We start from the raw sequence: 27,162 nt of genomic DNA, 5'->3' as shown, positions 1-27,162 counted from the left end.
TAAGTTGAGATAGTCATTCCAAGCATATGTGGGCCCATTACACTACGAGCTCAGCCAGTGCCCACAGTGGCCACAATGCAAGACATAAACAAGAATGGCCTCTCTGTTAGCATTCCTGGTGTTGGACATTTTAAGGCAGCACTGACAGACGGCGTAAAAATATATACTAAATAAGCACGGACTGCACAGCTGGAAAATGTCAAGTGGTCTTAAAGCTGATGCCATTGTTTACTAAATCTACTTGAAAATCATTACCTTTGCCTGCTCTCTTATGCATCTCACCCATTTCGTGAGGTAATGTTGCATGTGCATTCCTCTGAGAAGACAGAAAGACAGAAGGGCTCAAGTGTTGTTAAAGTGGCCCTGGGTTGAGCGTTAAAGGGGGGCCACAGTTGTACCCCAGCAAAATCTGTCCAAAACGCGCTAAAACTATATCAATCTCTTGTCAGTCAGAGGAACTAATGGATGAACACATAAAAAAAAAACACCACAAGGTGAACAAATCACCATATTTCAAAACCTGAGACCTGAAATTCATTGGACTACAATCAGTAAAAGCAAAAGGAGAAGGATTAGTAGCTCATGTTGTGATGCATATTTAATAATGCTTGACATACAGCGCTTGTCTTCCATGTTGTGGTTTTATTGTATTTGTTCAGTGCCAGAGTTTGTTTACAATTTGAGTTCACAATTAATGACTTTTCTAATTGCAAATCATTAACTCAGTTAGCTATGGTACGCCACAGTAATAAGACAGCCTCATAATTCAAGCATGTCCTTATGCAAAGATTAATTAGTAATTTATTCTCTGAATCTGTTAAATGTCACCAGGCAACAGTTGTTAAAGTAGCTTCGATCATATTATCATAAATCAGTTGTAAATCTATCAAGGCCACTGAGGCCAAATGATTGTCCTCAGAAGATTCCGAAAGTTAAATCCACCCTGATACCTGTTACACAGGCCACAATTCAACAAAAACTCCTCAGCACCTTTAACTATATGGTAAAAATCAGTGGCAATGTTGACATTGATGGTAAAAACAAAATCACATTAACCTCTCAAACACACACACACACACACTCATATATACTCCATCCATCAGCTGTTGTGGTAGCTATTTCGACATTTCACACCTGGGGATCCACAGTGTCTCTTTATAGCCTCACACTCTGTGCCCAACATTAGCTATGTCCAATCATGCTCCTGACAAACTAGCTGTTGAAATGTGCTTGTAGCATCTGAGACTCCTGTAGAGCTGAGACTGTAGGGTCTACAATCATGTGATTTGCTGGAAGGGTCCCCCCTCCCCTCCTCCACCCCAATCGCAGGCCTGCCCTGAGTGGCCTTTGCTAGGCTATATTTCCAGGAAAGGGGCCTACTGGACAGGCTGTGAGGCCTAGGCAGGGATACATTGGCTCATTGAGAAAAACAAAAACAGAGAGGGGCGGTGGGAAGACTCTCCCCTCTTACATAACTCGGCCTCCATGACAGAGAGAGAGAGAGAGAGAGAGAGAGAGAGAGAAAAAAAAATCCCCGCCACAATGCAAAGAAAAACCTGTCCATCTGCTTCTCGTCGGTTTGTGAAGGTTGAAGCACTTCAGGACTGGAATTTGAGCAACACTGAAAGCAGCAGGGCTTGCATACAGTTGCACAATAGTTGCAACTCTCCAGACATAGGCCAGTACCACAGGCATGTCAAACAGCAGCCACAGCTGAACGTACACTCGGAATACACACTGAATATATACTGCAGATATTCTCTTTTTGAATGTTTAATACAATAAGGCTGTTTCGGTGCAAGTGTAACACAAAAACCATGGTGTAACACACTGCGTTGATGTGAGGCATTTACTGTATCTGTCCTATGGCCTGCACTGCTTTCCTGTGGCGCAACATGGAACTGCACTGACACTTTACAGTATTTGCAGCTCTTGAAGTCAGTTTCCTCAACAAAAGGCTTCATAGGTTTTGGCTAAGTAACTAAGTACATTTATTCAAGTATATTCCACTAAAGTACAATTATGATGTACTTGTACTTTACTGAAGTATTTCCATTTTCTGTTGCTTTAAACCTCAGTACATTTGTTTTTCAGATCCAAATGCAAAAGATAATCAACTAGTATAGTTGGTAATTAACCTGTCAGTACATATGTCCATATAGTCAATAAAAATTAAACCTTTATCAGCTGCTGTCTCTGTTCAATGCTGAGTCTGTATAGTAACACAAATCTTTGACCATAGTTTTTATTATTTAATAGAAAAAAATTCAATTTCTAGTTCTGTGCAGTGTGAGGTTGCTGAATGCTTTTTTGAAGAAATTCAGCCAGCTGTCAGTAGCTACAGTAATTGCTAGAGAACTTATCTGAGAAGTGCTTAAAAAATGTCACTGGTTAGTCTTTAAATCATCACCTGTTTTAACCCCTTAACTCTGTTCTTGTCTGTAAAACACAGTTACTGTGTAAACTATAATGATATTAATATTTCAGACATATCATTGCTAAGAGAGAAACGGGATAAAATTGTATTAATTTGGTATTTAAAAATTTGTAAACTTAAGTGAGCCTTTCAGAAACCCTGACACAGTTTTGAATGGTGTCTTGTCTTTTGATCTTTGATTTATAAAAGCTTTATTCACAAAACTCTTTTGTACAGTCATGAATTAGAGTGTGACTAAAGATACAGTATAAACCAAAGGTGTACACATTAGTTATTAAATATCTACAGTATAGCACAATTTGTGCAAATCTCATGTGACAAAACCTCTACTATGAACAAAACAAAGAAGACTTAAAGACTAAAAAAGCCAAGATGCTCACAGCTGCAGCTGGGAAAAAAATGTCCACTTGAAAACACATTTAATTCACGATTCAAACTCCGGCTGCTGTTCAATTAGAATGGTTGTGTCATTTCCTCTCCTGGATGGATCCAGACAGGATACACCCAGAGCTATCAGGCACAACCACACCTGCAGCACAGAGAGAGACACACGTATGAAGAACAATTCAACAATCATTCAGATGAAGATCACAGATTCACTATAAAATGCAGCAAAAAAACAGAGGCCCTTTAGAAGAAGCCAAATATTCCAACATGCAGAACAATTATTCCCCTTACATCCCAACAGGAAGTAATAAACTTAGATATGGTAAATAATAAATTATAGAAATGACAAATTACTGATTCACAAAATCCTAAATACCAGCACATAAGTGCCACTAATAGTCACTCTCATTTAGGCCTGCAGGCCTGCATCATAAAGTGTCAGAAAATGGTGAAGAATGTCCATCAACATTTTCCAGTTCCATCAACATTATAAAAACACAAGTATATTCAGTTTACAATGACAGAACACAATGAAAACCAGCAAATAGTAAGATTTCTAAGGCTGGAAGCAGTAAAATGTGGGGACCACTAATGTTAATGACAGCGTTTTAGTTCTTCGTAAACTTTAGGGTATTATAGGTTTCAACAATAATCAGAAATTACTTGATTTTCCTCACACGGGAAATAAGATTTTCTCTAGTGGAAGACTGTTGACCAAATCACGATGTGATCTGTCTACTGCCTCAGTAGTTGAAGTGTAAGCAGCTCAAAGCTCACTTTAAACAAACTTTAGCTTTTCAGTCAAACCAAGGCCAACCACAGCACACTCGGTGCTGTTCTCCAACTAATTAGTGATACCTACCAAATATCCCACAAATGTCAGGTATGCTATGGAGAGGAGCGCTGCCAGCACATACAGCCACACACTGTTAAGTGAAGTCACATAAATGACGACGAAGTACATGTTGATGGCACACACGATCAAGATCACCAATCCTCCTCCTATCTTAAACACCCTGCAGAAGATACAAGGCAAAATACATGTATGAAGTAAAAATCATGAATTCAGTTCGGTACAATTTGATTTTTGTGTTTTATGATGAACATTCACTTACAATCCATTGGCAAACTCATGCATGAGAGATGGCAAACTGGTGAAACTGAGGATGGGAATGAGGGCAAATGGCAACTGGGAGAGAAGAAATAGAATTAATAATTATGCCACTTTATTTTTTACTTACCCTGGCTGCAAACTGCATATCATTCTGCTCTCTGAGACGCACCACAGGTGGACAGTACAAGAGTAGAAGACCTGCATAGCCTAGTGGTGACACTGTGTAGTCTATATTTGGTCAAATGCACAGGACAGATCGGAAACTAGGAAAAACTTGTCATAAATTTATCCATCTCACAACACCATCGGGGAGACCGGTCCCAAATTCCTTCTGCAGCACCACAACAAGCCCCAACCCCATAGCCAGAGTCATAAACAGGTATATTCAGAGACAAGGACAACAAGGAGTCCTATAACAGATGGTGTGGCCCCCACTGGGAATGATCTCAGCATCATCTGTGGGATTACAGAACACGCTGAGAGGCACTAAACCCACAGATGAACTGGGGCAAGCTTTCCAAGATGCTGGAAAAACCCACTGTACCTGCAACCGTAACCGTTTGAAAGGCAAATCGTACTCACACTAAATACTGATTTGATTTAGGTTATGAAAATATTAAGTTTTATAATAAAATGTATATAAATTTATGTTTAGAAGTATCCTCATTATAGTGCATTTGCACAGTAATGCACATTTAGTTTTCTTCACTAATTGCCTTTAGGGTTGAAGATCAACTGCATTTTATGTAATAATGGAAAATTGGACAAATTGTGTAGGAATTTTAGGGGCTCAAAAATATTTCAACACAATTAACATAAGTACCTGGAGGAAGCTCACCCATGCACGAGGAGAACATGCAGACTCCACACAGAAAGGCTGCAGCCAGCAGTGGGATTCTTCTAGCTGTAAGGTGGCAGTGCTAACCCCTCTCCCACCGTGCTGGTTGTTAACATAATCATAATTCAATATTAAATTTTAGCTCGGTTGCTGATCCTTTACAGTCAATCAGCGCCTGAAGTCTGGAGCCCACAGACGTCACCAGATGTTGGGTGATGATGCTCTGCCAGAAAAGCTCTCTTCACCCTTCACAACATGACAAAACCTCTATTATGAACATAACAAAGAAGACTAAAGACTAAAAACAGCCAAGATGCTCACAGCTGCACCCGGGAAACAAATGTCCACTTGAAAACACATTTAATTCACGATTCAAACTCCGGCTGCTGTTCAACAATTCCGAGATTGGTGGACAACTGCTCTACCTTCCTTCGCAACAGTCAGCCGTAATGTAGATTATGTAACAATACAAAATGGTGTGTGTATGTACACAGATCAGCCACAACAATAATACCACATAGTGGTTTGAATAAAAAAATATTATATGTTTTTTAGAGAAAGATTATGAACTAATACATACTGATTTATCATAATGGGTTAACAACCTGTCAGCACATAAAGCAGTTAAAATCAGCTCCACCTTTAACAGCTCGAACTTTAACAGTGACCCGTATTTGTTTTATTACTTCCTGTACATGTTTTGCCATAATTACCACAATCAGTATTGTTTAAAATACATTGTTTTCTTAGTACTTTTAATAGTTTACCTAAAGCCTAAAAGTAATACCTAAAAGAAAATGTGCATCGACAGAGTTTGAGAACAGTCTTTGTTCGATATACAGCTGTGTCCTCATTTTCCTGCATTCATGCTAAGAAACCAAATTCTGCCACCCAGCAGATTTAAAGTCTGATAGACCCTCCCTGATTTTCTCCTACTCATCTCTGCCAAATACTCTAGTAACTAAAAGTCAGTCAACAATAATCAGGTCAGTCCAGAAAACAAGTTTGGCCTACAGCTCCCTCTAGTGGCATGATACACAATCTACAACTAGATCTTTTGGGATTCATTATTTACAGTTTTTTTGTTTTTGCCCTTTCGGCTTATCCAGTGAGTTCAGGGTCCCCAGAGCGGATCATTGTCTGCATGTTGATATGGCACCGTTTTTACACCGGATGCCCTTCCTAATGCAACGTTTTTCAATTTCTACCGGGCTTGGACCGGCACTGCACAGCTGGGGATGGGAATGGGCTGTTGGGGGTTCAGTGTCTTGCCCACAGACACTTTGACATATAGCTGGGACCAGGGATCGAACCACTAACTGTGGGCCAGGGACCCTGGACGACTGCCTTACCAACTGAGCTAGAGCTGCCCCCGGATTCACAATTTACAGTAATTGACTGCTATTGTGATCCATTTACACTTTTAAGATGGGTATTTTTGAATCAAGAAGTGTCACAGTCCATTCTTACACCCCTGTGAGACACTGTCTAATGAGGTTTGAAGCTTTTGCCTCAATATAAGCGGATAATGTGAATCTAAACACTTCAAAATGTATTGTCAGCAGCAACAAGAGAACCAATTCCTTTGCCCAAACCATAACACTAAGCCCACAATGCTCTACAGATGAAGTGTTACACTTCAGATCATTAGCAGTTTCTTCCCTTCTTCCCTCATTTTTGTCAAACAATTTAATTTGGGTCTCATTTATTATAAGATGTGGTTTTAGACCTCTACAGGCTCTAATCTAGTCCTCCTGAGATTTACCAATGGTTTACATCTTGTGTTAAACCCTTTCTCTGCTAAAGTCCTCTCTTGACTCTTACACAGCTCAGGGAGGGTTTTGTTTTCTGACCAACAGCCGTTAAGGGGTTTTCCGTACCAGGGAAGTTATTCTTCTGTCTTCCACCACAGTTGTTTTATGTGATCCTGAGGCTTTTGATGGGCCTGAGTTCCCTTGGAACTGAAGGCCCCTTTTAAATTTAAGTATGTACCAAATACTGGATTTTTCCACACTGCATGATAATTTTTCATTATCTCTGTGATGGTTTTGTGGACAGCACACTGGTGAAGTGGTTAGTGCTGCCATCTCACTACCGGAAGGTTCAAATCCCCATCTGGCTCCAGCCTTTCTGTGTAGAGTTTGCATGTTCTGTCAATGCTTATGTGGGTGCCCTCCAGGTACTCTGGTTTCCTCTCAAAGTCCAAAGACATGCATGTTATGTTATTTTGTGACTCTAAATTGCCTATATGTGTGAATGTGATTGTGAATGATTGTCTGTCTGTGTATGTCTATCTGTGTTGGCCCTAAGATAGGTTGGAGACCTGTCCATGGTGTACCCCACCACTCGCCCAAGGACAGGATAAGCTCCAGCCCCCCATGACCTTGAACAGGATGAACGGCTACAGATAATTGTTATGACCCGAGTCATTATGTGTATTATTGTAATGTTCTCTTTTTCTCTTCCTCCTGTGTTTTTGTGCGGTTGAGCCACAGGTGGTCAGCACGGATTGGTCCATTCAAACTCATTGTCGCCACCTGATTGGACAGGATGGAGCGGCCTTCTCCATTTATACCAAGATGTCAGCAGCCCCAGCTGGTCCACCTCTGCCCCTCCCAACCAACCCAGTATTCTGTGCACGACTCTCAACTGGACTTACAGGGAGCTCCGCACTTTGTTTTTGTGTATTTGGATATTTCTGTAAAGAATTGTAAATATAACTCACTGTGCAATATTGAGCACCAAGTAGCCACAGTAGGAGTGAGTGTTACTACCGTTTCTCCTGTTTTGGGTTAGGAGTTCAGGTTCGACACCCTGTCATTTGTTTTGTATTTATTTGGTTGTGTAGGTAAGACAGGGATGGTGTTAGAGTTTTTGTTTGTTGTTTTGGGGCATTGCTCACGTCTGAAGTGAATAAAATAGTTACCGTTTATAATACTTGGTCTGGTTTAACTTGGGAATGGAAGCAGTGGTGGGGCACATGGTGGTATGTCTAGGTTCCCGTAGACCAGGGGCATAACATGATTTGGGGGCTCGTCCGTCCTAATTTAACTCACTTTGTTTCACTTTTGGCGTAAGTTTTAGCTCGGTAGTTGTTTTGTCTGTTTGGAAGTTTTTTCTTTTGTGGTGGTGGCAACATGGAGTTTAAATTGGAGAAGTTCACAACTAATCCGACCAGAGACAAGTTGGACAGATGTCAGAAAGCTGATTTGGCTCTGATAGCAGATTTTTTTGATGTGTGTGCTTTTTAATGCTAAAAAAGAGGAATTGAAACAGCTCCTCACAGCAAAGCTCACGGAAAGGGTTTTTTTTGTCAAGCCGACGCCGTTCGGGAAAGTTGAGCTGGGTGAATTAGCTGGTGCTCCTGCCCCACTCCAAGACCTACCACTGCATCCTGGCAGGACCGTGGAGGAATTAAAATGAACCCTGCGGATAAGGGAGGTGGAGGTGAGAAACTGGGAGTTGGAGGTGGAGGCCATGCTGCTAAAGGTGCTACTGTTCTATGTGCATATTAACTGGTTACAGGCCTACAGACAGAGGTTTAGAAAATGTGAAAAAACTTCCACACAGACATACGTAGACTTTGTGTTCTGTTTGACAAATGGTGTCAGGCTAGTAAGGTTTCAACCTTTGATGATCTGCGTGAACTCTTATTGTTAGAAGAGTTTAAAAATCGGCTACCTGACAAAATTGTGGTTTACTTAAATGTACAAAAAGTCACTTCTCTTTCTGCGGCTGCTGTCTTAGCAGACGAGTTTGCGTTAACCCATAAAAATGAGTTCACTTCCCCAGTTCGTCGTGATTTGGTCTTTTCTGAAAGAAAAATAAAATCTCCATCAAGGGTTCATCGTTCCACATAGATCCTTCTGACACTCGTGAGTGTTATTATTGTCATGAGCAGGGTCACATCATTGTCTGTCCCATCCTAAAAAGAAAGTCCAAAAGTCCAAAATTACAAAATCTCCATCACCTATAGCTCTAATACAAAGCAGGCCGCTCTCCACACCTTCAGTGGAGCCTGGAAATAACAAAATTGATGAAGATTTTGAACCTTTTGACTCTTATGGTTTTGTTTCTCTGGTGGGAGAGAAAAGTCAAGTGCCCATCACTATTTGGAGAGATACCGGGTTAAAACAGTCCCTGATTCGTGGGGATGTGTTGCCCTTCTCAGTTCAGTCTTACTGCAGTTCAGATATTTTGGCATGGGGAGTGAAAATGTCAGTAGTGCGTGCGCCTTTGCATTTTGTTCAGCCGTCTTCCGATTTGTGTGTGTGTGAGCCTGATCCTACTGCGCTAAACTCGCCCCCTGTATTTCCCGTGTGCGCTGTAACCCGTGCGCAAGCACGAAAGCACTTAAATCCGATGTTGTAGTTCTGCCGTTCTTGCCACACCTGTCTGGTAAACCCAACCAGTTAATCCCTGCCGCTCCGCTACGACCGATCCCTGTTCTTGGAGAACTATTTGAACATGTCATTGTAAATTGTGTTGGTCAATTACCAAAAACTAAATCGTGCAATCAAGCTGTGCAGTGCCGGTCCAAGCCCGGTAGAAATTGGGGAGGGTTGCTTCAGGAAGGGCATCCGGCGTAAAAACTGTGCCAAATCAACATGTGGACAATGATCCGCTGTGACGACCCTCAACTCACGGGATAAGCAGAAAGGACATTTAAAAAAAACAAAACAAAAAAACATCCTGACAATAATGTGTGCGGCGACGCGTTTTCCTGAGGCTGTGCCACTACGCTCGGTGAGAGCTCTGGTCAAGTTTTCTCAACATTCCAAAGCACATTCAGAATGACCAAGGATCAAACTCATGTCTAAAATATTTGCACAAGTTATGACCGAGCTTAATATTACGCACCAAAAATCCAGCGCGTATCATCCAGAGAGTCAGGGTGCATTTTTTGGCCCTACTGTGCGCGGCCCATTGCTTTTGCTCCGTGAGAAATGGCTCTCAGAGAAGCCAAGTCCACGAAAATTCTGGATTATGTTAGTTTATTTAGAGAGAGATGAAGGCAAATTATGATAGAAAGTCCGTTGCGCGGAGTTTTCACCGAGGGGACCGTTTGTTAGTTCTACTGCCCATTGCTGGTTCTGGCTTTCAAGCTAAGTTTTCTGGTCCCTATGGGGTTGACCGTAAACTTAGGGAAACAGATAATTCAAACCCCTGACCGCAAGAAAAAAACTCGAGTGTGCCATATTAACATGATTAAAAAGTATGTTGAACGGGAAGGTGTATTTTCTTCTGCCATAGTTCCTGTTGTCCTGTTATCCTAGAGATGATGGCTTAAGTGACAGACATAGCTCAGCTCCCTGTGCACCTTCCAAACACAGAAATCCTGAGTAACCTTAAGGTATATTTTGCACACCTACCCGAACCTACCCGCACCCGTACTGGACTGAGCTGCGCACTCTGTTTTTGTGGATTTGGATATTTCTCTAAAGAATTGTAAATTTAACTCACTGAACAATATTGAGCACCAGGTAGCCACAGTGGGAGTGAGAAGCCTTTTTTTTGTTATTACCGTTTCTCCTGTTTTGGGTTAGGAGTTCAGGTTAGACACCCTGTCATTTGTATTGCATTTATTTGGTTGTGTAGGTAAGACAGGGATGGTGATAGAGTTTTTGTTTGTTGTTTTGGGGCATTGCTCACGTCCGAAGTGAATAAAATAGTTACCGTTTATAACACTGGGTCTGGTTTAACTTGGGAATGGAAGCAGTGGTGGGCAAATCGTGTTACGTATAGGTTCCCCTAGACCAGGGGCATAACATAATGGATGCATGATTTCTTTGTTGTGGTTTTTAATCTAATGAAGGCAGTTTTTACTGGCAGTGACAGTTCCTGACTTCAAAAAGTTAACAAAAAGAGATCAGATGCAAATGGAACAAAAAGCTATGATTTATCTAGTTGTAAATAAACTTTACAAGTAATAAATCACACCTGGACATGGAACGGCAATTTATTGGCCACCAAACTTTGGGGTCTTTGAATATATATATAAATATGGCTGTAATTTCAGCATGGTTCATCCAATTTTTTCAACCAAACCATTAAATTATAGTTGAATATACACTTCAAGCACATCTTGACTGTTTCATTTTAAATCCACTGTGGTAGTGTACAGAGCAAAAATAAATTGTGTTACTGTCCAAATATATATGAACCTGACTGCATTTTCATTATGTTAATGTAAAGATAAGGGATTGAAAAGTATAACAAAGTGCTGTAAAATTATCAAACAGGTATTCTACTTAAAAAAAGAAAACAAGCAGAGGTGGAAAGATAGTGGATATGTGCGTGTAGCTGCTCGTGAAGCAGTTTCCCCTGTCTGACCTGCATGCTCTGCAGCACATTGAGGAAGTCGTTCATGCCTGTCAAGTGCTGAACATCCTGGAAGATAGCCACCAGCAGGGTAGGTGTGATGGCGAGGGAACGGGTCAACAAAACCCGTGCGAAACGCGACCAGCGCAGGTTCAGGAAACCCTGAAGTCAGAAATACACACCGGTCTTTGACATTTACAAGAAAACTGCACTTGTAAATAAGTGCGCTGCTCTATGTAGGTGTTCTGCTTAGATTCAGCATGGAATGAAAAAAAACTATGTAAAGCACAGGGCTAAAATTTCCACTGTTTGTGCAAAGTGTGTGTGTGTGTGTGTGTGTTTGCGTGTTTTGTGTGCTGCTGATTGCACCCTTCACTTCACTACTGACCTCCATGACAAACTGGCCGGAGTATGTTCCAGTCATGGTGGAGCTCTGACCAGCTGCAAGGATTCCAACAGCCCATATGTAGAGCGCTGCTGGACCAAAAAAACAGCCCAGTACCACTCCCTGCCACAGACATGCAAACAGAGAGGAGTGTCACCAAAACCAAGCCAAGAAAACAAAGAAAAGAAATTCTGTGGTGATGCATACACACAGCAGAACACACAGTCCCATGTTATTTTAGAAACTGGAGATTGACATCATGAATATAAACACCACATATTAAAAAAGTGGATACAATCACTAAACAGTAAGATTGACTGACATGGCTTCTATGGTAATGGTAAAAAAGTTACGTGTCTATAGCAGGAGGCAGCTGAACAGATATGAACAAATGTTTCTATCAGAAGCTCACAACAGACTTCCAGTAAAAGCGAACTGGATATAAATAAGAATCTAAACTAGCCTCGCTCTGCTTCCAGCTTCTGACTGAGTGAACATACCTGATCTAGAAAATCAGCAGTGCTGGAAAACAAGGAGGTTAGAGGCCTCTCAGAACTGAATAAATGCTAATCATTCTACGTGTCCTGTAAATGTGTAACAAGCAAATAAGCAACCCCTAGATAACAACATGTCACTGTGTCAGTGAGAGCTGACAACACACTATGACTAAACTACTGCAGCCTCATGCTAAGCTATGTAATAAATCCTCATAATGGAGGTGACAATGTTGAGTTTGGTTGAAACTGAAGATGTGCTTAGTTGGCTGTTGTGGAGGATGTAGTTTGAGGTGCTGATGTTGAATGTGTTTGCAAACAGCTGACTGTTTGCACATCCCACATTAGCTTTTAATCAAATTAAATGGCTATTTGTTTCACTATTTTCAGCTTCTAGCCACTACCTTTGTTTGTATACCGTTTGCTGCTGGACAGCAAGCGCAGGTTTAGGTTCGAGCACAGAAAAGAGTTGCCTGCAGCTGCCATCGGAAAATCATGCTGACGATGGTGATGAAACTAAACCACAGCAGTAAAATGAGCGTAAATTATGCTCCACAGTGCTGAGAATACTGCAGAGCTGGGTAATAATTCTCTGTGGGTTTGTTAATCACTTATGAAAACATAATTACCACTTTCACATTACATGGCCGCTTTTCATTGTTAGTATAAAAATATGGATAAAGTGCCCTTCATGTATGAACATTCAGTGTTGTAATATGATTATGTATATGTAGCTCAACTTAAGGGACACTCAAAAATTTGTCACATGTAGTAGTATTTTACTGAACTAAAATAGTTCAGTGGGTCTCTAAACTAGCTTTCATTATTATCTCAACTATTTGAGTCCCGGCCGTACAAATTGGGGTTGGACTTAAAGACTTTTTAAGAGTTTCCATCTCCTGCCTGGAGTGGCAGGGCATTATTGGAAATACAGGATCCATGTTGTTTGGAGCAAAATTAACAATACAAACTAAAAAGTCCGGATATTCCCGACCATTATTATAGTATAAATTAGATTAACTTACAAGCCTAAGGCTTGAACGTTTGACACTAAATAATGTAAGGAACCCTTCAAGTGTATTTAATTGAACTGTCTGAACTGACCTTACCATTTGATCATGTAGGTGCAGCTTACTACCTAAAAACTTACCCCTTTGTAGATGTCCACCTCTAGAGTGTCATTGTTCAGAGGGAATAGATGTGAATGAGGACTGCCTTTTTCACTGCACACATTATACTGGAATTAAATACACACACACACACACACAACTGTAGCACAGCAGCTAAAGAAACCTCAAATTTGTAATTACGCTCATGTTCCACGAGAGGCTGTAGAGATACTCACCACCTCTATGTTTGTGCGTTGGTAGAAAGCCTCAGCGAAGACAGCCACCACAAAGACATTAATGAGGAATGAGACAAACAGTGCAATGGTTGACTCAATGAAGAAATATTTGTTGGCCTCTTTAACTTTGTTTCTGTTTGCTCGATCCACTTCTCGAGACTGAGGGAAGATTTGCATTTGCAGAAATTAACTGATGAGACAGACTCTGTCATACAGTCGGATAAAAAAGGTAAATGTCTTATCTATCCCGCACTTGATCCTACCTTTACAAGAGCAGAGTGGAGGTAAATGTTGTGTGGCATGATGACGGCTCCCACGATCCCGACAGCCTGACCCATTTGAACAGGACCACAGTTCTTGCAATACGGTAAGAACATCCCAGTCAGCAGCTGGCCTTGGTCTGGACTCACTGTCACATACTGGAACAGAGGCATAAACGTTTGTAGACAGGATGTGTTGACAATAATCTCGAGGAAGGAACATTCATGTACCACAGAGGATGATCCATTAACTTTTCCTCTAGTCACCATTCAGAATAAAGAGATTTCAACTTGTCCACTACTTTATTTTATGGGCAATTAGCTGCAAACCTGAACATTTGTGTTAATTATGCAAACAACATTAACACAGGGAAAATTTTTCTGGCTTATGTAGAAGAGAAATGTACAAAAGAAATGTAGCTGTCCAGTGCTGTTGTTTTTATTTCACATATTGAAACTGTTATCAGGCAGAATCTTTTTATGGGGCCTTTGGGGTTTGGCGTCTGCATGGTCTCCCACTGCTTGTGTGGATTTCCTCTAGGTTCTCTAGTTTGTCTCTAAGTGTCAATATCTCTGTATTTGTCAGTCTTGTGTTAAAATGACAGCCTGTATTGTGTGTGTCCTGAAATTGTAATTGCTGCAAATAAAAAAAAAAAATGGAGGAGCATTTGACAACTAATTAATTCAATTGGCAACAGGTCAGTAACATGAATGGGTATAAAAGAAGATTTCAGAGAGACAAACCCTTTCGAATGTAAAGATGAACAGAGGTTCACCAATCTGTGACAAACTGCATCTAAAAATTGTGGAACAATTTCATTAAAATGTTCCTTACCGGAAAATCCCAACATCTACAGTATTTAATATCATCACAAAAAGAGGAATCTCAGTGTGCAAGGGACAAGGCCAAAGGTCAAAACTGGATCTGCATGATGTTCAGGCCCCCAGGCAGCAGTGCATTAAAAACAGGCATCATTCTCTACTGGACATCACTGCATGAAATCACTGTCTGTGAACACAGTTCACTGTACAATCCATAAATGTAAGTTAAAGTTGTGTCATGCAAAGAAGCAGGCCTTTGTGAACAGGACCTCAAAGCTCATTTAAAATGGTCTGAGGCAAAATGGAAAACTGTTCTGTCGTCAGATGAATCAAAATGTGAAATTCTTTTAGGAAACAATGGATTTTGTCTCCCGTGGACTAAAAATGAGAGGGATCATCCAGCTTGTTATCAGCGGACAGTTCAAAAGTCTGATATCTCTGATGGTATGGGGGGGTGGCATTAGTGCCTAGCAGCTTACACATCTGGAAAGGCACCATCAATGCTGAAAAGGACATAGAGGTTTTAGAGCAACATATGCTCAATCCAGACAACGTCTCTTTCAGGGAAGACATTGCATATTTCAGCAAGACAATGCTGAACCACATACTGCATCCATCACAACAGCATGGCTTCGCAGGAGATGAGTCCAGGTGCTGAACTGTTCTGCCTGCAGTCCAAACCTTCACCAATAGAAAACATTTGGCGCATCATAAATTGAAAAATCCAAGGAGTCAAGGAGAAAACATCAAAGCAAAGTCCTATCAGAAAAGTGTTCACAGTTCGCAAGATGCAAGTGCGAGAAAGAGCAGAAAGGATTTATTTTTTTTTTAAAAGAGATTTAAGTGCATAGAACAATGCGGAAGAGTTCTGTTTTCAACAGTTTTTTGAATATTGGGAGAGAGTTTGCTGAGCGTGCAGAGTTTGGTAGCTCAATCCACCATCCTGGGATCATTGCGCTAAAAAGTTTTGCTTGGTGTCTTCTGTGCGGTGCTGGGACCACCAGGCGTAGTTCATTGGCAGACCGCAGCGGGCGGGAAGGATTGTAGACTTGAATGAGGGAGTTGAGGTAAGTGGGAGCTGTCGAGTTAACCACCGCGTGAGCAAGAGACAGAGCTTTGAACCTGATGCGAGCAGCTACAGGAAGCCAGTGTAGAGATGTAAAGAGTGGTGTGACATGGGTCTTTTTTTGCTGATTAAAAATGAAGCGAGCTGCTGCGTTTTGGATCATCTGCAAGGATTTGATTGTGGATATCGGTAACCACGTCAACAAAGCGTTGCAGTAATCAAGACGAGATATGACCAGCGCCTGTGCAATGAGTTGGGTTGTATATCTGTGATGTGGTCTGATCTTCCTGATGTTGTGGAGAGCAAATCTGCATGCCCTAGAGACTGAGGAGATGTGGTCTTTAAAGCTCAGTTGGTCGTCGATGATGACCCCCAGATTTTTGGCCGATTTCGTGGGGACAATCACTGTAGATCCAAGTTGATGCTGATGTTGTGTTGTGTTGAAGGTCTGGCTGGGAAGACAAGGACTTCGGTCTTGGAGAGGTTGAGTTAAAGATGTCTCTCACTCATCCAAGCTGAGATGTCTGAGAGACAGGCAGAAATGCTTGATGAGACAGTTGAGTTGTCCGGTGGGAAGGACAGGAAGTCCTGTGTGTCATCAGCGTAGCAGTGATAGGAAAGACCATGTGAGTGAATGATGGCACCTAGGGATGAAGTATAGATAGAAAAGAGAACCAAGAACTGAGCCCTGCGGCACACGGGTAGAGAGGCTATGAGAGTTAGAAAGATGCCCCTGCCAGAATACCTTGAAGGTCCGTCCCAATAGGTAAGAACGAAGCCAGTCTAGAGCTGATACAGAGATGCCTAAGTCAGAGAGTGTGGACAAGAGGATCTGATGGTTCATAGTGTCAAAGGCTGATGATAGATCAAGTAGGATTAAGACAGATGATTGACCTGTGGCACAACAGTCAGGAGTGCTGTTTCTGTGCAGTGACCCCTCTTGAAGCCAGACTGGTTGACATCGAGGAAGTTGGTCTTGGAAAGGAAGTCTGAGAGTTGGTTGAAGACTGCTCGTTCCATCGTCTTGGCCAGAAAAGGAAGGAGGAGACAGGTCTGTACAGGTCTGGTCTCCACTACAGAGGGATCAAGAGAAGGCTTCTTGAGCAGTGGGGTAATCAAGGCCTGCTTGAAAGAGGTTGGAAAAGTCCCTGTTTTGAGAGATGTGTTGATGACTTGTGTAATAGCTGGCATTAGTGCGGGTGCAACTGCTGAAGGTGGGTAGATAAGTGATTTGAAAGTGGAGAACAGCTTTCTGGTGTCCGTGGTGTTTCTGAGCTTCTCCTGGTAGTAATCGATCTTTGCTCTGGTGACACTGTGAGAAAAAGGTCCAAGCAGATCCTGATACTCAGCAAGGGCAGATGGAGTCTTGGATTTGCGCCACTTCCTCTCAGCAGTCCTGAGCTTGTTAAAAGAAGCAGGGATGCTACGTAATGGTAAACATCACTCTCTACCAACTTTTTTGAGATGTGTTGCTGCCAGCAAATTAAAAATAAGCTAATATTTTCCATTAAATGGTAAAATGTCTCAGGTTCCACATCTGATATGTTGTTTATGATCTATTGGGAATAAAATATGGGTTGATGAGATTTGCGAATCATTGCATTCTGTTTTTATTTGTGTATTACACATCATCCCAAATTTTTATTGAATTGAGGTTTTAGAAGTGCCAGTAATTGACACTGTAAAATAAACGTAGTGGAGCAAAATAACAATATTGTTCTCAGAATTTCAGTGAAATAAAAGTAAAGTAAAAGTACCACACAATTGCACTTAAGTACAGTAAGTTGAGTAAATGTTCTTAGTTACTAACCACCTCAGATTTTAAATTAATTTTGAATTAAATTGTGTTGAGCAGTAAAAGCTAAAGTGTTCTATCAATAACTCCTGCTGCCCATTTTGTTCTGCTTATCTAGTTTTTCTGGCCTTGCTTGAGATAAAAGGAGCTGAGACATCTTATCACATTTAACTTTTTTTGGTACATTTTCTTCTTGTTGCTTTTACCATTTACTCACTTTAAATCCCCATTTTTTAGGACTGACTGTAAAACATCAGATTACACTGAACACGGATTTATCCATTGTTGTAATTTTCTCAGTCTAATTTGAAAGAGTTATTTGATAATATGTGTTGTTTCTAGTATGTATTTTTTACGGTAACAATGTTGTTGCTAAGCTTAAGGTTATGGAAGAAATATCAAGAGCAACCTAATTAACACAAATCAGCCACATTCGCAGATATGTTAAATGTTTGTACCTCATATCCAAACGTAAGGGCCATGATGGTGATAAGCAAACCAAAAAAGGCTTCTAGCTTCCTCAGACCTGCAGAGAAAGAAACAAAAATCTTTTATTTATAGTGGTTGAACTGTACTGAATGTACAGTGAAGATGGGAGGAGACCCTACTAAAAGCAAACACAACCTACCATACTTGTCCAAGAAGAGAAAGACAAAGGTGTCGATGATAGTGATAAGTACTCCACCCCACAAGGGGATCCTACAGGTGAACAAATGCACATGCAGTACATACATACAGATGGTCAACACCAGAGTAGTCATGTTATCATGAAGCACTCATCAAAGTGGAACTCGGTCTGAGCATCTTCATGTTAGAGTCTGTTGATACAACCTGCCAGAGGAGAGGAGGTTGAATGCGATGGCACAGCCAATGACCTCCTGCATGTCTGAGCCAATGATCGCTAGCTCCACCATCAGCCACAGGATAACACGAGGCACCTGGACGGATGATACAGGTTAGTGTCATTTCTAATTATACTTCCAGGGGCTCTGCTCTGATTTTACACATGAACATCATGTGCAGTACTGTTCAACAGTTCAATAGTTCAAAAGTTCATTACTGTTCAATCCATAAAAACTGTCAAGTTTTAATTTCTTTTGTTGCACTGGAGGAGCTTTTTAAAACTTTCAATAGTGGATAGATGCTCCCTCTGTGGGGTGTGATTTAAACCCACGGCCTTCTGCATCCCAACCTAATGCTCTACCACTGATCCACCAGGCCCTGTATTTTAAAATGAAATATAATTAAAATTTTCCCATCAATCGACACACTTTATCATATAATAACAAAGTGAAATAAAAAAACAAACAAACTCTCATTTACTAGTATTCAGGCCCTTAGTATTACAAATTGTGTTGAGGGACAATTAGTTTGCTTTAATTTTTCTTAAGATGAGTCTAGGATTTGACTGAGGTCCACCCTTGGCAAACTTATTAGACATAGTTATTAAAGGCACGGAGCTGTGTATATAATATTCCACAGTTCACACTGTATGTGAGGAAAAAACCCAGCCATGAATTCCTCTCTGTAGACCACAATAATAACATTTTGTGGTGAGACACAGATCGTGGCAGAGTTGCCGATTAGGCTCAAACTGATTAAGAAGGATCTTAGTTCGAGAGGCTACTAGGAACCTAAAAGTCACTTTAACAAAGCTTTGAAGGTTCTATGCAGAAATGTGAGTAAAATTACATTAATCAAACTTTTTATGATGCAGTGGTTAGACAGAAGCTACGTCTGTCTAGTTTGTCAGGCAGCATTTAAAGGACTGCCAGAGGAGTCTGCAGATTCTGTGATCTGATGACCGCAAATTAAACTCTGTGGGCATGTCTGGTAATAACTAGGCCCCTACTGGGGCCATGTATAATAATTTGGCTCAATAAAATGTTTCTTCAGTTGGGTTACATCAGTGTTTTTTGGAGATGGTGGAGGAATTCTGGTCTAGTAGCATTTTACTTACACAAATAAACAGTTACAGAGTACATGAATGAACGCTGCAGAATAATGGAAATTAATAAAGGACAATTTCATAACCAGTATCTGTCTTAGTTATCATACTATGCTATGCACCCAGCTGACAAACAGTAATGTTTCTTTTTGCAAAGCTGAGAGAAAAACAACACAGACCATATACGTATATCCATCAGTTAGTTAGTTGATGATGTTACAGCCTTTAGACTTTTACTTCCTGCACTGCTCTCTGAGAAATAGTCTCCACATACATGTGACAGTCTGCAAACTGCGTATTTATGTCTGTTTTGATCGCTATTATCCGCAACCTCTCAGGGAGAATCTTTTGAGCACCTTCACCCACCAGTACAATCCAAACACAGACTGGGAGCCAGCTTTATCAAATTATTTGTGTCCTAAAACATCAAACTGCAATAATACTCCAGCTATATAATCTGCAAAGTAAAAATTTACTTCCAAGTTACCTCCATCTAGAGCTTGAACAAGAACCCATTCACAAACAACAAACACAACAACAAAGCGAGACACCATTTTTGTTAGAGGGAGAAAAACAAAGTGAGAAATTTTCTTTCAAATTCTCTAACTTTTAGAAATTCCAAATTATTTTAGGTTATGGACGGTTGGAATTTTTATTATTTTTGTTGTTTAGCTTTAGTGAATTTCTCTGACCTAAGGCTTCAAAATTGTGCAGATTTTGTAAATAAACTAGACGTTATTTGCAAAAAATGCGCATCTGCTCTAGAACAAGTGCTGTAGATACTTGATGCAAAATGAAAGTCAATAACAATTGAGATTAGTGTTATAACAGACTCACAGGGTGGTACTGGCGGTTGCAGACTTCTGCCAGGTGCATCCCAGTCACCACACCCAGTCGTGCCGCCAGCCTCTGCAGCAGCAAACCGATGATGGTGGCTCCCAACAGCACCCAGAGGAGCTAATGGGGCAAGAACAGAGTCATAATCTGTAAATCAGATGCATTATGAGCTCCACAAATGAGTCTTATCTTGCTTGATTCTTGTTCACTACTCAATCCAGTCTGTAGCCATAAATCACTCTGCCTAAATCTGTGAATGTGTACAGAAGATTTGCAGGTGAAGAAATCTTATGTTCCTTGAAGTAGTTCATGGTGGATTTTGAGAGTTGCTTAGGATCATTGTAATTTAAAACCCAGTCTTGTTTCACTTCAACTGCATTTAGTGGAATCCATTTTTCTCCATGTGTGCAGTGTTTCCTCTGCCTCTGGCTTCCACACATCCCAAAAGCAGAATATTTCCACCTCCATTCTCACAAGATTGGCTGACTTTGTTTTAATACAATTCTATAACTGCAGGTGTTGTATTTAATCATTTTGTTTTCAAAATTAAATTAAATGTCCATTTACCCTATGTACCGAAAACTATACATGTAAGTATAAAACTTTAGATCTCTAGAACTACACAGTCTTTCAAGTGTATAATTATGCAACCGTTTGCACATGGAAAAAATAGATTCTTTTGCCTTAGTAAAAAGCCTATTCTACCTTTTGACTGCAAACACATAAGACACACAATCTGTATCTACTTTCTCTTTCATTACATACTTTATAATTGCTGTGGAAAGTCTGAAAATTATAAAGGAAGTCTAGTTTTATTCCTTTAACGTGCTCTTATTTTCCTGCCTGCTTGTAGAAGCAGGTGATAAATCAGTCTACAATCCTTCCCGCCCGCTGCGATCTGCCAACGAACGACGTCTGGTGGTCCCAGCACCGCACAGAAGACACCAAGCAAAACTTTATGCCGCAATGATCCCACGATGGTGGAACGAGCTACCAAACTCTGCACGCTCAGCTGACTCTCTCCCAATATTCAAAAAACTGCTGGAAACAGAACTCTTCCGCATCTTCCTATGCACTTAAATCTCTTTTTTTTTTTTAAAAAAGAAAAAAAAAAACCTTTCTGCTCTTTCTCGCAATTGCATCTCGTGAACTGTGAACACTTTTCTGATAGGACTTTGCTTTGATGTTTCCTCCCTGACTTAGATTTTTGCTGCCTTGTACCTCACTTGTAAGTCACTTTGGATAAAAGTGTCTGCTAAATGACTAAATGTAAATGTACAATACGGTAAAACATTGTCAGGTTTTATTTTTTCTTTTCTTGTCTCAAATTGTGCAATAAAGCGTTTTTATTTATTTATTTTTTATAAAAAATTGACTTAAAAGTTTCTGTCCACTATATATAAATACAAAGTTTTTTTGCAACAAAATGTGATGTCAGATGGCTCAGCACTGTATAGGCAAATCATATGCATGCAAATGCACATTTCTTGTAGATCTCCTTACAACATGAATGCCACCTTTCTACTGTCTACCTCAAAATAGTCTCTACTTGTCTGTAGTCCAGGGACTGTCCTTCAGAAGGTCTTGTATTTATTAAAAGTATCATACTTCGTTAAAATTACATGGCTAATTAATACAAGCAGTAGATGAATAAGGAAGCTGCACTCCCTCACCATACTTCCCTGTCTTATCTCATTTTAAACAAAATATCTACCTAAAACAAAGAATTGGACAAGATGAAGTCAATTGAAAGTTTGATGGAAATCTTTCACAAATTTCTTACATTTTGTGTTCCAAATGATCCGTCCAATGTGCAAGAACGCAAACAAATGTGACAATAATCTTTACTTGCAGTCCTACCTTAAAGCCAGCTTTTGCACCAGACTGCAGGTCAGACTCAATGTTACCAGGGTCCAGGTAGGCTATGCTCATTAGAAACCCCGGCCCGGTGAAGGCCCACAGTTTACGGAGACTAAAAAATCTCTACGGGAGAATGGAATAAAAGTGGTAACAATGTCCATGGCTATCTGTAAATTAGCTTTTAATTACAGGTGGCCAATGTGGTATATGCAGTTTAACATCACAATATTAAAATACAAAACTAGAGTGGAATTTCAATGTATATATAAAATAACATAAAGTTTACTGATCCAGCTAATTAAGAGCATAGTGTAATATTAGTGTAAATATTCTATCTTACACAGCCAGAATTAGTTACAGTAAAGAGGTCACCAAAGTTTCAAAAGTATGTATGTAAGGTTGACACATTGATATTGTCTCGTTATATACCTCTTTAAAACACATTGTGTAATGGCACTCATTGGTTACCTCACTGCTCTCCTCAGGAACAGGAACCCTCTGTTCAAAGTAAGTACTAGAAAGAGGTTCATTATCCCGTTTCTGGAGGAAAACTGAGGGGGCAGAGACTCTGTGAGTGTGTGTGGTCCTGATCACTGCTTTCTCTTCAACCACGTCATCTGCTGAAATTTTACACAAACATTATGAAAGTACAAAAGCATAGAAAAAATAAAAAGGATTTACCCACCGTTTAAGTAGGAAGTAAAAACACACCACAGTACAGTAAATATCTCTGGGGAACATACAATCCCATGTAGAAAGTTGCTGCTGAATATTAGGGCAAAGTCATAGCACAGAAAGATGATAAGATGATGAAAAGTCAAAGGATTAACAAAGTTGTTAGAATCTGTCCTGTAGCACCTGGAGTTAGGATAAGTTTCCCATGGAAATGTGTTAAACAAAAAGATTTTAAAACTTTATGTTGTTGAACTCACAGCTGAACCTAGTCCCCTACTTGCACAGTGACTTTGCTTTTGATGAAGCCTGTTCTAGGCAGATCTACACATTTTGTTTTGGAATTGTTTTCCAAAATATCACCTCAGGTTTCATAAAATGGTATTAAGCCATAACAAAGAGGAACCGTCTACAAAATAAACAGCCGTACCTTGTTCTCCAGTTTGTTCTGGCTCCTGATCTGTGGGAACACTGGGAGGCAGTGAGGAGATGTGTATGTTCTCAGCAGGAGGGTCTCTGACTGGAAGCAAACAGGTAATTATACTGAGATTATGGTGACTTTTGGAATCACAGCACAAACAAAATTAAATCTTTTAAACACAAAACCATGAGAGAAAACTGTACAAGCAATTATTAGGCATGCTGTTCAATTATATTACGACAGTGCTGGATCAAGACGTTAGGAGGCATGGGGTGAAAATGTTTTGCTGGGCCCCTGATGGCCCCTACTTTACATGACAGGGACATAAAAGCAGTTCTCCATGCTTTCTGTGTGTACAATCATTTCAAACTGTTTGATAAGAATTTTTATTATTTGCAATAAACAGCCACCAAATGTCTTCAAAACCTAAATGATACCTCATGTTGTCCAGCAGAATGTAACTGAGGAGTTAACTTTGTGATGGTGGAAAAGATGGTATCGCAACTTAGTGAAAGTGTTAAAAGACTAATTGTTATTCTAAGCAACAAGTGCTTTCTAAGTATCAAATTATGACTCGACTGAGTTTCTTGGGGTGCAGTGCAGGGCACAGTGAAACACTGTCAGGAAGCACCAGGCCTAGGTCAGGAATGTGACCAGAGCCTGACGTTTAACTTGACGGGCGACCCTAGGAAGAGTCATGGTGGTTTCAAATGTCTTGAGTTATTGAGGCTGGGCTGCTCTGCTCTTGGCAACGTTTCCACAATTGCTTTCCTTCACTGTGAGACTTTTTTACAGAACGTACTGTTGCAGAGTGTACAAAAGGGCAAAAAGTTCAATTTTATCAACTTATCATGCCATATGGGATTTTTCTGGAAATACTTTTCAATGTAATTATCTGCCAGTTGTAATAACACTTAATTGGTTTATCACTTAGATCAATTTATGATTGATCATTATTCTAATTACTGGTTAGGCTAATCAGCTCAGGGTCATCACTACAGCTCCAGTGGAAATTGTACTTAAACAGTGAAAATTCCTTTAAAAGTATCTATAGTCAACAGACACAGAGTGAAACTTCATCTTTGGGTCACCTGATAAAACCCTGTGGGGCATTTGCCTGCTATGTTCCTGGTTTATAATCCAACTTTGCCTTCACAGCAAAACAGCTAGTTCCTGTGTTTTATGTGGAGCTTATCTTGTATTGCATTGTACCACAGGAAATGACCACAGGAAATGATGAATTTTATTAAGCATGATAAGATCGATATGAACTTTGTCACACCGTAAATGTCTTGTTAAAATGTAGAGGCCTATACTTTACACAAACTCAATACTTGCCTAAAAAAGTACTTAATTACATGAGGAGGTACCACTCAAACCCTTTACTCAAGCCATAGTATTCCCTGGTCTAATATTTATTTTAAAAGTACAATTCTCCAGTAGGAAATTGATTTCTCTAAGCATCAATCTGAGCTGAGAAAAAAAAAAAATTTTAAATACCACTAAACTTAAAGCTTTAATTTACCCTTTTCTGAGTAGCAGTAACACCGGGGGGAGGAGGGCGGAGACAATGCCGTAACTCATTTCCCATGTGTGCTGCAACGTTCAAAGGTGAAAAATATGGCAAAGATACATTACTAGTAATTAATTTGAAAAGAGGGCCAAAGGTCTCTGGTACTCTAGCAATGTGATATAGAAAAAAAAAACAACGGCAGGTCTCAAGTGGCAGGAAGTATGAGGAAAACATTTGTGCAGGTGGTAATTCTTTACTTAAGCAGAACACAACAGAAATACTTTATTACAAAACTAGACAGAAATAAAAGTAATCTCATAATTCATCCATGGAAAAATGTAATGCCAGCCATGACAGACAGATGTCAGTCACCAGGGGTGAGGCCAAATAGGTGGTCCAGGGGTGGTACTGGCCACCCACAAAATCTGAACGGCCACACAAAGTGCCACCTCCTGGCAAAGTGAGAAGATGATAGGTAGCTTTCAGCACAAGGGGAACTGTCCTATTCTGACTCTGGAATAAATCACTAACATAAGTAATTAACAAAAAGTATTGTTTTAAAATTTACTAGACACCGGCATGAATCCAATTTTGCAAACCCGCACCTGCAAAGCTTGATACCAGACCTCACCCGTTACCCGTACTTATCTGCAAATCAAATGTGCGACTGACCCAGCCAGTGTAATAGCTAAAGTTAAACAGATCCACCAATTGACCACAATACAGACAGCGCTCAGTATGGACACTGGACCCGTCTGCAGATATGAAGTTACATACACAGCAAACTGTAATGCACTGTGTGTCCTGACACATATCAATCATAGTCAGCAATTAATGCTTCGGATGCTGAGCCCTGTTCACCATAACGTTAAAACCACCAGGTGATGTTACTGTTGTGACTGATCAGTGTAGTCACTCATCCAGGCTGTAGTCTATTTATAAAACCCTTTAACTCCAGTTGCTTATATAATGCAACATGACACAAATATAACCAATTTTATGCTTATTTGGGCAGTTGCTGTGCCTTTATTTTTTACTTTTATTTTCATTCCTATCTTTTTATCCACTGCCTGTTCCAGCAAATTAATGTGATTTAGGTAATTTACGTTTCAAAAGATTTTTATGTGGGTCACTCACAGGTACTGGTGCCAGGACTCAACACTGTGCAGGACACTATGTACATTTAAGGTGTTTTCATTGATTTTGTTATGAAACTATTTCATAGCTGCTGCGACCGGGCAGATTATCCCAGCAAAGAATTTATTAATGACATATTTATAATGATTTGGATTTAAAAATGTTTAACTTATATAAATAATAAATACATAGATTATGTGTAACACTTTATAAACACAACTGAAATCATTTTTCTCATGTCTCTCACCCTATTTTAAACATGGGTCCCAACGTGGTAACGTGTCCCAGTAACAAATTGTGGGGGCTGCGCGGTAGCTGTAGACCAGTGAGAGTGACCTTGTTGACCCCTTCACACCAAACCATCAACGTGTGGCTGATCAGTGCATAAAGTAACTAAAACCAAAGTAATCCTCAAAACAATACCACTGGGTTATACTTATGCATTATTAGACTACGTACAGTAAACATCACCCATATTGAAGCTGGTAAAGCAGGAGGTAAATATACAATACATAATCCATAGTAATACATAATTTGTTAGTTCTATTTACTTTTTAAAGTCTGCAACATCAAGTAAATAAGTAATCTGTCAAATGTAGTGGAGCATTACAGTATAAAGAGCTATGACTTGTAGTAAAGCAAAGGTACAATAAACTGGAAATACTCCTTTAAGTGAGTCCTGCAGACAATGGACTGCAGGACACATAATAAGGACAAATACAAAGGTTGACAGTGAAAACGGAAAACTCAGAGAACTCACCTGGACGCAGGAAGGAGAACATCCTCAGAAAGTCTTCACACTGTCCTCAAGAGACCCAACAAGCACAAAAACCAGACATGTGCGCTACATCCCGGTAAGTGGTAAAATTAGTCTTTTCTTCGCCCCCTTCTGTCTTCGGTCCTCTCGTTTATGGAGAGCAGGAATGTCCGGCGGGTTGGACATCGTCCCACCGAGAGAAGGCGTGGACTCACCAGACAGGTTATGGACAGGTACAGAGGTAGCGGAGGAGGAGGGGGAGAAAAGTCCCATACAACACCGTAATTTAACAAATGAACCCGTTGTCTCGTCTGTTTCTGCCACGTGATCCGATTTATGTGGCGAAAAAGCCGGAGCAGGTGATCTTGGACTGGACCCGAGGACGCGAGACTCGCTGAGGACTGTCAGATTACCTCAATAAAACGGTAAAACGGTTTTAAAAACGGCATATTTGGGTAGATACAATTCAATATCAACGACATAGTCATTGTCCACTAACCTCAAATTAACTGTGAGGGAAAAGTGCAGGGGAGTTTTCTTGATTACCTTCAAAACAAAAGTCTCAGCAGAGAAAATAGCGTGTTTCCGGCTGCAACTTTCAAAATAAACCACATATTGAGGTAAGGAGAGAAAGGTCAAACTGTCCATTCAAATAGCTGTTAGAGGTGTTAGACTAAAGACGAAATTGATGTTTTCACAATAACGTCGTTTCAAACGGTACAAAAAGTCTAGAAATGAAGGTAAATTGTCATT

The 27,162-nt window shown here is 40.3% G+C and overlaps 1 protein-coding gene across 2 annotated transcripts; it reads right to left on the bottom strand.

Moving 5' to 3' along the window:
• Positions 1 to 1,059: 1,059 nt before the first annotated feature.
• Positions 1,060 to 26,966, bottom strand: LOC137139529 (natural resistance-associated macrophage protein 2-like). Of its 2 annotated transcripts, none has more exons than XM_067526908.1 (16): positions 26,413 to 26,966; positions 23,012 to 23,101; positions 22,378 to 22,529; positions 21,910 to 22,032; positions 20,050 to 20,169; positions 18,096 to 18,202; positions 17,893 to 17,963; positions 17,723 to 17,790; positions 13,585 to 13,740; positions 13,322 to 13,480; positions 13,127 to 13,213; positions 11,486 to 11,605; positions 11,110 to 11,259; positions 3,940 to 4,013; positions 3,687 to 3,840; positions 1,060 to 2,966 (listed from the first exon to the last, which is right to left on the bottom strand). In XM_067526908.1, the coding sequence occupies exons 1-16, from the start codon at positions 26,432 to 26,434 to the stop codon at positions 2,862 to 2,864; spliced, it is 1,758 nt and encodes a 585-aa protein (XP_067383009.1). In that variant the 5' UTR covers positions 26,435 to 26,966; the 3' UTR covers positions 1,060 to 2,861. The 2 variants fall into 2 exon arrangements, with proteins under 2 accessions (XP_067383009.1, XP_067383010.1); XM_067526909.1 differs by having other exon boundaries at positions 22,378 to 22,526.
• Between the last annotated feature and the right edge of the window lie 196 nt (positions 26,967 to 27,162).

Source organism: Channa argus, chromosome 13 (genome assembly GCF_033026475.1).
Source record: "Channa argus isolate prfri chromosome 13, Channa argus male v1.0, whole genome shotgun sequence".
In the NCBI taxonomy this organism is placed as follows: domain Eukaryota; kingdom Metazoa; phylum Chordata; class Actinopteri; order Anabantiformes; family Channidae; genus Channa; species Channa argus.
The sequence above is the reverse complement of the archived record's forward strand: the minus strand, read 5'-3'. Positions and strand labels throughout refer to the sequence as shown.

What these genes read in the sequence shown, in the direction of transcription:
- LOC137139529 (XM_067526908.1), bottom strand. Translation starts at nt 26,434, where the DNA reads ATGTTCTCCTTCCTGCGTCCAG. An exon ending in AGGTGGACATCTACAAAGGG is followed by an intron (nt 11,606 to 13,126) that starts GTAAGTTTTTAG and finishes TGTCTGTGGCAG; the next exon opens with GGAGTGGTACTGGGCTGTTT. An exon ending in CCGGCCAGTTTGTCATGGAG is followed by an intron (nt 11,260 to 11,485) that starts GTCAGTAGTGAA and finishes TTCTGACTTCAG; the next exon opens with GGTTTCCTGAACCTGCGCTG.